The sequence below is a fragment of the Elephantulus edwardii genome, unplaced genomic scaffold (assembly GCF_000299155.1).
Source record: "Elephantulus edwardii isolate Elephantulus edwardi_28Jun2011 unplaced genomic scaffold, EleEdw1.0 scaffold00182, whole genome shotgun sequence".
NCBI lineage: Eukaryota > Metazoa > Chordata > Mammalia > Macroscelidea > Macroscelididae > Elephantulus > Elephantulus edwardii.
In genome coordinates this window covers 4,785,850-4,796,196 of record NW_006399932.1, presented here as the reverse complement: position 1 = coordinate 4,796,196, position 10,347 = coordinate 4,785,850, and the positions used below count along the sequence as shown (strand labels likewise).

The following is a 10,347-nucleotide window of genomic DNA, read 5'->3' as shown; positions in this document are numbered from 1 at the left end:
AAGGCAACCCCATTTTTCCTTGTCTTTTCATCTCCAGAGTAGTATATCATATGGTCATCTGACTCAAAATGCCCCATGCCATTCCATCTTCTCTCTCCAATGCCTAATATGTAGGAGTGCTAATTCTCATAGCCAAATTATGCATGTAATTTGTGGATATATGGACACCGGCCTTGTAAACAGAGCCCCTGACAAAAGCAAGAGGTTTTTGCTATTCTTTTCACAGTTGAGCCTAGAAGGCAAGTCGCTTGGGCTTCATACGTAAGGAGCTCTGTCATTCATGAGGAGTTCTGTCATTTGGTCCTCTCCTCAGTGGGTCCAACTCTGTTCTCACACACTGGATTAGATGAATGCACCCTGGAGATCAGATCACCTAGCACTCCTATCTAATTTGACTCCAGTGGGGATCAAACCAAAAGAGAAAAAGAGGCTCAGAATGAGGATTTCAGAGCTGGGACTGGCTTTTGAGATACTCCAGTTAACTTCTTCATATGAATATGAAGGATCCCAGGCCCAGGAAAATGAGCAGTTGATTGCAAACTTTTAAATGGCAATTTGTATTGTCCTAAGGAGTCTCTAAGTGATACAAACTGTTAGCATACTTGGCTAGTAACCAAACTCATCAGTTCAAGTCCACAGGAGGCATCTTGAAAGAAAGGCCTATTCTTACACTTCTGAACAATCAGCTATTGAAAACCCTATAGGTCACTTTTACTCTGACACACACAGAGTCGACATGAGTCGAGACTAGCTCAGTGTTAACCAGTCACTGGTATCATTCTAAAAACATGACCTCTGACACCATGGCCAATAGTGTTTGCAGTACAATTCTCCTCTGACCTCACTTTCTATGTGATCATGTCAATGTGATGCATGAAAGAATAAGTGTCTAGATTTGCTATGTGAATCAGGGCCATTAATCTTGACAGAGATTTGCATCTCTGCTTACATGTTCCAAAAATAGGAAGAAAAACTTACACAGAAACAGCTATCTTAAGGATTCTAGAGCTGTTGTGAGGAGAGGTTCTGTTGGTAAAATCCAAAAAGAAAGCCCTCTTGTAAGGCAGTCACAGGCAGAACAAGTGTAGAAGTCGCTCTTCACCTGAGGAAAGGACAATGGTCCATCTCGAGCCAAGAAACCAAACACAAAACTGCCGAATGATGGCAGCAAGTGCAGTTCCCTTTCTGTGGTAGATTCCGGTTTTCTTACAAACAAGGGAATTTGCCTAAGGTGTTTCTCAGGTACTGGCCAGCTTTGCACGTCCATAGCTCAAGACATTCCCTGAACTATTTCCTCCCTCAACGATCAGAAGATGTCTGTGTTTTCCTGAAGGATGGAAGCAACTGCTGAGAACCCAGCAGGAGCTAACCTCTGCCCTTGTGAATACCTGAAAGAGAGCGAAAGCTCAGTACCTTTCACACTACAGCCAGAGCGACTGTGCATTAGCCAGCTCCCGCGTGGAGAAGGTTCTCCCAAGGGGTCAGACATGTTCACGTGCCCTGTGCTGCACTGCAACTGCTATGGCTGGAGCACAGGGAAACACCGCATTCTGTAATCCAATGGAGCCACATCCAGAATTCCACTCACCTCTCTGGCTGGGAGACTTTGGATGGGTGACCACTACTCCCTGAGCATCAGAAGTGGGGGAAAGACTTCCTATGGCACGCATGGGTTAGTGGTAGGATGCTCACCTTCCATGTAGGATCTGAGTTGATCCCCTGCCAGTGCGCATCCTGTACAACCACCACCCATCTTGTCAGTAGGGGGCTTGTATATTGCTAGAATTCTGAACAGGCTTCACTAGGGCTTTCAGACCAGCAAACTAAGAAGATCTTGGTGATCTTCTAAAACTCAGTCAACCAAAACTCCATAAAGGTCCCTTCATTCCATTGGCTGGTCCACATATGTGGGGGCCAATTCACAGACCACTAGCTATGAAAAACAACAAATTATGCCCACCTCTCCTGACTGTTGGGGAATGATAAGAAATAACACACAAGGTGCTAGATTGGTGTGTGGCACATCGATAAGTGAGGAAAGTTTGCTTTCTTACTTTTCTTCACCATCATCAAGAGCTTTTCTAGCAAGGGCCAGAGCCAGCCAAGGAGGCTGTCCGCCACATAGACAAGCTTGTTCTGTTCTAGGTGGGGTGCTGGGACTCCAATCCACTGAGGAATGAGAGGTGAATCCAGACTCAGAGAGGAGAGCTGGGTGTTTTCGGGCCTCGTCCTGGTGTTCCAGCCCTGCCCCCTTCATCTGGCTACAATACCAAGTGGTGTTACAACTTTTGGATGTTAAGAAACATTATATTTCCTAAAGTATCAGTACTTAATGTTTCGTTCCACACATAAAACCCTGTGAGTGGAAGCCTGTGGGCCCCCTTGTCAGAGGTAATTTCTCAAGGCTCTGCATGGGATTTAACGGGAGCCATATGGTTAAGTCCGTCAACCCTCCCAGAAAGCACCCCCCTTGAAGGGCCCTCGTAAATGTTCTCGAGGCTGCGAACGATCCAGCAACTTTCTAACAATAAAGCTATGTTCATAACCATGATATTCAGCATAACACAAGGCAGGAAATAATGGCTTCTGGTCTGAATTACTCAAACGGGGCTTTCAGTTGTCCTGGCCAACGACAGTGACACGAGAGTCCAGACAACCAGGGTCAGTTAACTACTCCCCGCATCCTCGGCTCTCTAGCATCAGCCTGTGGCTGACAGGGACCGTCTCAGTTTAGTTTGAACAATTTAAGAAAACTTAGTAATAGGTGACTACACATATGCATCCAAAAATTAAGCTTATTCTTAAACTTGTTCTTTAAAACTACTTTTAGACTGTAATTTGGGGGTGGGGGTGGGGGTGTGAATCATTTATTTTTTGTGTGTGTGAATCATTTAGTACTCTCTTACATTTTTCCCTTCCCCCACCCCAGAGCAACAAAGACACAAAATAAAAAAATAAATAAATAGTTGCCATTGAATTGATTCTGACTTGTGACAACCCATATGTATCAGAGTAAAGCTCTACTAAAGTTGCGCATTCTCCCCCTACTCCCTAGAAATTAATTGCAAAGACTTTCTTCCTAAAAAACTTAATGCAGCCATTTGCATCACCGGGGATCCCGAACAATGACACAAAACCCCTTAATTCAACCAGCATTCCCATCTGGATAAACACACTTGAGCAGGAACAACCAAATCCTACAGTGGACTCAGAGGGCTCACCCTGAGAGAAAGGGTGGCATTGTTACTGTCTCCTTAGACCATGTCTTTGAGCTACTACACCTGATGTTCTTTGTGACACAGTGTTAGTGATTATACAGAGAAGAAAGTGCAGAAAAGGTGAGAGGACAACGAATGATGGGTACTACGAACAACAACCCATCTTGACAGTAAATGGTGGCAGTCAATGTTAGCCTTGGTGACTAGATGCTACCATCCACTCTGCAGGGGAAAACTGCTCCTGTAAAGAATTACAGCTTCAGAAACCTGATGGAGGGTGGCCGGGGCGGAGGGGGGGGGGTGGTGTGGAGGAGTGGATGGAGAAGGGATCCACTCTACCACAGCGAGTTAAAAGTACTTGTTGTAAATTTCTGACGTGTGTGTGTGTGTATACACACACACACACACACACACACACACACACACACACATATATATATATATTGCTTAACTGCAGCTCCAATGGGTTATAGTATTTGATATAAATTTCTATTTACATAAGATCTATACTACTTAGCTACAGTCTCACACAAATGGGTTTTATGAGCAAATTCCTAATAGCTACACAACACAGGGACACCCATGTGCCAAGGCTAAAATTAGTGTGAAATCAGGGAGGTGTTTCCCACATAAGTGGTTTCTTATATTCCTGCTGTGGTGCATATTTCCAAGTTTTGTGATGAAGCTGGCCAATCTATTTATTACCTTAACCAGAACAGTCCACAAAGGGCCAGCTACCTTTGGCCACAACATCAGTCTTAATATAAGCATTTGAGTACTCTATTTGTATACTCTACTGTTAGATAACAGGAGCTCTGGTGGCCTACAGGTAAGAAACTGCACCAAAATTGCAAAGGCATGCAGTTCAAATCTACCATGTGTTCTGCAGGAGGATACACTTGTCCCATGCAATTGTCTGCCTCTGAAAACCCTCTGGAGGGCCAGCTATGGGTCTGTTCTGACTCGACAGTACACAACAGCAAATGTTAGATAGGTAACATTTCCACTGTAAGCAAGATTGTCCATCCTTCTTCTGCAGAGCAGCTGGTGGATTTGAACCACATGCCTTTGGGATTGCAGTGCCGTTACTTATATTGTTGTTGTTGTTGATTGCCATCGAGTTGAGCATGACTCATAGCAACCCTATGAAAAAAGGCCTGAAGCCTTTCTAGAACTACTATCATTTATCAAAGTTCATAAAGTTTCCAGAGGCACGCTGTTTAGGAAGTAGATGCCACTCCTGCTTCCAAATCTGTCTTAAACTGGGAGCTCCACCAAACACTGTCCACCATCGGTAACTGTTACGGCATTTGACTCCCCAACGGCACAAGGTTCAGCATCACAGCAATACCGGTAAATAACAGATTTTTTTGTTTTCTTGATTCATCTATATAGAGGATACCAACATTTTTCTAAGAACTAAGAAAATTGCATTTTACTCTATCGTTTTCCTGTTTTGACTTCATTCTTTTCCTTACCTTAATGATACAGGGTTATATAAAGAACTAAAAAAGCAAGAAGATGCTGCTGAACTCAGTGCTGATGTTCATTTTTGCAGAACCCCGTTGTAGGTGTGCACTGCTGTCCTTGGCTGCCATCGAGAGGGCTGCTGCCTCCTGGTGATCCCATGCACAACAGAGTGAAACTCCTCTTGTGACATTTTCCTGACTGACTGCAAGTCTAACCATGGGATGATACACAGGTGTTTTACAGGCTAATTTTTGGAAGGGACATGCTAAGCCTTTCTTGCTGGCCTATCTTAGTCTGGTGGTTGTGGTTGTTGTTGTTGTTGAGTACTGCCAAGTCACAACCAACCCATAGCTGAGCCTCTGGTGGGTTTTGGAGACAGATAATTGCATGAGAGGAGATTGCCCCATCCCTCTCCTGAGAAGCAGCTGATGGACTGGAACCACGTGCCTTCGGGACTGCAGCGCAGCTTCTTGCCACTCGGCCAGTCTGGAGACTCCACTAGAACCTGCCCAGCATCATGGCAACACAAAGCCTCCTCTGATGGATAGGGATACTGCACCTGGGGTGCCCTAGAAGAGGCTGGTGGATTTGAACTACCAACCATTCACTTACCAGCTCAGCACATCATGAACTATGCCCCCAGGGCTTCTGTAAAACAAAGTCTGATGTGAGAAGACGGAGAGAGATAATGTGCACTACCTGTTGATCTAACATTCCTCCCAGGCTTTGCTAATTTGATTCTGAATTAATGAGCCTGTTACATGATATCTAATAAAAAGGATTAGAGAAGCGATAATTCTTGAAATGTGCCACATACTTTGGTTCGAGGCTGAATTGGTTTCATCTATATTTAACACATGCTTGTTGTCTGTCTCACTTGTCTCCCCCACAGCTATAGTTCACTTTTCTTTTTTTCATCTGGGAAACTTATCTCCTAAAACGTTCCCATCAATCAGCCGAAGAAGCTCTTCCCGACAGAGCGTCTGCCAGTTTGACGAAGCACAAGTAGTCACTAGTTTAAGGACGCCTCCCACACTCTCTGGAGCTGTGTGTTTTTCTAGCCTGCCTAACCACACATATGCAATTTGGGATATTTATACTTCCCTTTGGCTTCTGGTGGGATTCTAGCACAACTTTGACAAAACTGGGCACAGAGAATGGGCTGATATGGTGGAGAGTGGAGGGCTTTCATCTTGTTCATCTACCTATTTGAACACTATGTCTTTGTATTTGTGCACTTCTACCCATTTTGGTCAATAAACATAAAAATCAAATGTGTGTGAAGACAGAGACATTTGGTCTCCAAAGCCTGTCTCATCTTCCCATTCAACAGGTCACTTACTGCTCCGAATACAGCCAAGACTCTAAACTTAAACGCAGCATGGAAAGAAATGAACAGAAAAGAGAGCAAAAGTGAGATTGGGAATAGAGGGCAAAGCACTGGTAGAAGTGGAGGAAAGAGAGGAGCCAGAGGCAAGCATCCCACGGGCTGCAAGGAGCGAACACTGCGTGGGCACAGGTGGGTCCCAGCCTCTCTGGCTAGAAGCAGCTCAAGCGCTGAGCCTGAATGAAGACTTTCATTGCTGTTTGCTGTTTTTGTTGGCCAGTCGCCATGGCAAACATTTGCAGGTGGCTTGGCCAGATTTTGACACTTAAATATTTGAGGTTGTGATAAAAATCAGAATATTACTACAATATGGTTCTGTGCAGCCTCAAAAAAAAAAAAAAGAAAAAGAAAAAGAAGGGGGGAAAGCAGCTATCTGCAATTTCAAATGCACATTTAAAGACACAGTCTCCAGAGGAAACTCATGTTTTAAAATAAGTACTCATTTCCCCTATGCTGAGGGGAATAAAAGAGCAAACCATCCCCAAATTGTACCACCTAGAGTTTAATACAGAATCCGCTGGTGAGATGGGCTGGGCTGCTTCTTGCTGAGCCCCCACGACCATCGGGCAAGATTTGGATAGGTCACATGGAGAGAAGTGGAAATGACAGGATGTGTGGGTTTGAATCAACATGGTAAGCACAACAGGGGAGAATCTGAAGAAAAGAAACAGCCTCCTTCAAGCTTGGCAAGGAGACAGAGTCCTCTAAGTGGCAATTATCTCCTAGGACACACCAGGAGGAGAGACGCACAGCCTCCCCCCACCTCCCTGTATCCAGAAAAAAATGGAAGATGAGGTGGGGCAGGAGAAAAACACCCCCTCCCACCCAAGCACAGTGACAGCATCTATGTATGTCACTCAGTGTACAAGACCAGTGGCGGTAAATTTGGGACAGATTCAATCACCCATCTTGGCAATCAGAGCTAACCCTTGTGCAATGGCTGAGTTCTAAGGACTCTAAGAAGATAGTTAGTGGTAGAGGAAAAGCAGGAGAACTGAGGGTGGGAGGAAAGAGCATTGTAAAAGGCTAGTGAACTTCAGAGTATTTCGTACTTCTATTTGTGCCCCCTCCAATACTTGAAAGAAAAAGAAAATAATTATCATTAGCTGGCTCAACTATGAATTGTCTACCTCAACTCAGCCACGCTGTTACTGAAGGAATCACCTGAGATTAAATGCTTGTTCAGTGAGCCCACCCCATCCTTTGCATATTTTAGGATCTTGCTATAGATGTAGGTTCATGTGAGAAGAAAAGAAATCTTTAAGACACACATTTGTCAACTGACTTCTTCAGACAAAGCCAAAGCATTGAAAGGGCCAAATTAATTTTTCTACTTCTTGACTAAAAAACCACAGCAAACTCACAGAATAGTCCTTATATACAAGTCTCCATTGTCAAAGGTGTGTTTTCACATGTCATAACCTAGCCTACTAAACTGAGAAATGTGAAAAATGAGGAATCCCCTTTAGAATGTACTTCTGCTATAAGAAAATAAGCCTGAGCTGGAATTCTCCCAAAACTAAGAGGAAGAGACACACTGATAAGTTGTGAGGCAGCCTATATTTTTTACATCATCATATCAACTATTTAGTATATTAACACATGTATCAAACAGCAAATTCCCTTGCCTACTCTAAACCAAGATTCTGAGAACTTGATACAACTGGTTTTCAGCATCGTCCAACAATATATAACTTACCATACAATAATTCTTTGGCTTTAGTTACTACTTTGCCTTCCAAAGAACCTGCGTGCTCTTAAATCTTTTATTTCATCTTCGCTCTAATCTCATGATATTGGAAAGACAGAGAACATCCTCTTTCTGTGGATAAGGAAGTTGAGAAGCTGAATGGACTAAAATCAGGAAGTAAATCTAGAGAAGTGAGATGGGAACTCAAGACTCAAGTGTTCTCAAGAGTGGGGGTAATTTGATGCTGTGGCTATGGCAGTTCTTGTAAAGGAGAGTGGTCAATGAACATAGTGCATTGGACCTAAGCAGGCCCTACCTCACTGATTGCCTTGACATTGACTATTATCCTTTAGTGAATGTCACAGTCCAACAGGACACACATTTCTGTATATTCCCCCAGGCTGGAGAATATGCATTTCTTAGAAGTTCCTGAATGGTAGAGTCTTGCTGGTCTTCAGACCACACTCTTTAGTAGCAAGGGGCTGGAGTGATCACAGGATCCCAGTAATCAAGTCATAACTCTATCACATGAAACAAAGGACGCAAGATACAACATAGGACCATTCTACTCATTTTGTGCAATGTCTCAGGATTGTCCTTCTACACACATGTGAGGAAGATCGTACGCTGTGTTTGTTTTGTCTCCTCCTAGTATATGGATACACAGAGAGAGCTAGTACCAAAGTGTTAAAAAGAAAGAGGAAAGAATGACTGGAGAGAAGGGAGATGTGAAAGTACACAGAAGACCTGAGGAAGGACTTGGGCCCTTCTCAGAAGGGAAGGACACGCTTGGCTGTAGAACAGACCAGGCTGGTGAGAGTCCTCTTCCCCATCATGCTGCATTGGAACCTCTGGCGTGCATTACTCCTATGAGTTTCCCCTTTGTCAACTTCAACTTCAGATTGACTCAGATCCCTCCTTCAAAGTCCACGATCAAAATCGCTTCTACCTCCTGGAATCTCTCTTAACCTCCCCAATAATCAAAAGCATCATTCCAAAAACCTCACACAAGACAAGAAACCCAACTTCAGTCTCATCTTCTCTGAGACAGAAATGAGAGGCAAGTCCAGAACATGCTCTGAGCTCTACGAGGACGCTGAGAGCACAGAGGGGGATCTTCTTACCCAATCTGGCGGTTGGTGGACGGGGCCTGTGTGATGACGGAGCTGGACTGAGGAGACGGCATGGCTTGCTGAATCACAACGCTGGTGTCATGGTTGGACATCCTGGAGCCGCCAAGCTGGTGAGCTCCGGGCCCTGTCATGGTTCCACCGACCGTATTATGCATCGAGATGTTCTGCTCAGAGAAGACAGAGGAGAAAGGTCAGACGAAATAAACATTGTGCTCCACTATTAAGCTCTCAAAGGCCAAGATAGGGAATTGGGTTATAGCAATGAAATAGAGTTATGATTTCTGGCAAGACTTGAGTTCATTCACCTTGCTATTATGATGAGATGAATAATCACTTAAATCAATGCCCCTCCCTCAGAGTAAAGCAAATAGAAAAACATCTTGAAGTTTTACTAATCACTAAGACATGAGCCTGATAAGGAACATTTTAGACATCCCTTCTTGGTGAGATAAATGCTGCATTTGAAATGACTTGTGGTAAATTTCCAATGCTGTGACTTGATGGCTAGTCATTCTACATCCTACTTTGAATTGCAAGCACACAGGGCTGTTTTCTTTTGCATTCCCACCCTCACTCACTGCACTTCCCCAGAAAATGGCTACTTTTCCAAACTGGGGTAGTGGTGATACAGCTGGACCATCTGTGGAATGAGGCTGGAAAATTCCAAAAGAGAACAGGGCATCTGGGACCCAGCAACAAAGTACCAGAACTGTAACTCTCTATCATGTTTGCTGAAAACCAGACTCTAACAATTTTATGAAATAATGATTGCTTTCCTCTAGAACATGCAATGTTTGTGTTCATAACTCCATCCCCGGCTGCCCAACATGCTCCTTGGCTCACAGTTGTTGTTTCTGTCACTGAACCAACTACAATGAGTGGAAACACCATGTACATAGAGTGAAGGGACACCCAGGCCTATACCATACCATCTCTATGATCATTTGTATGTTCAGCCCACTGTTGCGTCCTCTGTGCATTTTAACTTCTTTTCAATATGAGGGCTTATTATCCAGAATTATATGGGACAATACTGCATTGTGATCCCTGGGCTTTTATAGACACACCTTCAAAAGTTCATCACCAAACCTTCTTCTTAGTCTTTCTTGATTTGGATGCTATGCTAAAACTTGTCCACCATAAGTGACCTTAATGGTTGTTGTTGTTGTTGTTATTCTTATGTGCCATCGAGTCGTTTGCGACTCATAGCGACCCTATGTACAACAGCCCTAAACCCTGCTCTATCCTGTGCCAATCGCATTGCCGCTGACACACCCATCCCGATTACCCGAGTCACTGAATCAATCAATCTACCTCATAGAGGGTCTTCCCCTCCTGAGCTGTCCCTCCACCCTACCAAGCATAATGTCCCTCTCCAAGGACCTGTCTCTCCTTACATGTCCAAAGTATGTCAGACGAAGCCCCAGAATCCTTGCCTCCAAGGAGTAG

General features: G+C 44.1%; 1 protein-coding gene across 1 annotated transcript in view; it reads right to left on the bottom strand.

The window, feature by feature from the left end:
• Window positions 1-10,347, bottom strand: part of CREB5 (cAMP responsive element binding protein 5) — a 574,610-nt gene that overhangs the window by 321,671 nt on the left and 242,592 nt on the right. The window contains exon 5 of the mRNA XM_006896122.1: window positions 8,890-9,062. Within this exon, the coding sequence (XP_006896184.1) occupies window positions 8,890-9,062 (173 nt within the window). The remainder of the gene's footprint in view (window positions 1-8,889; window positions 9,063-10,347) is intronic.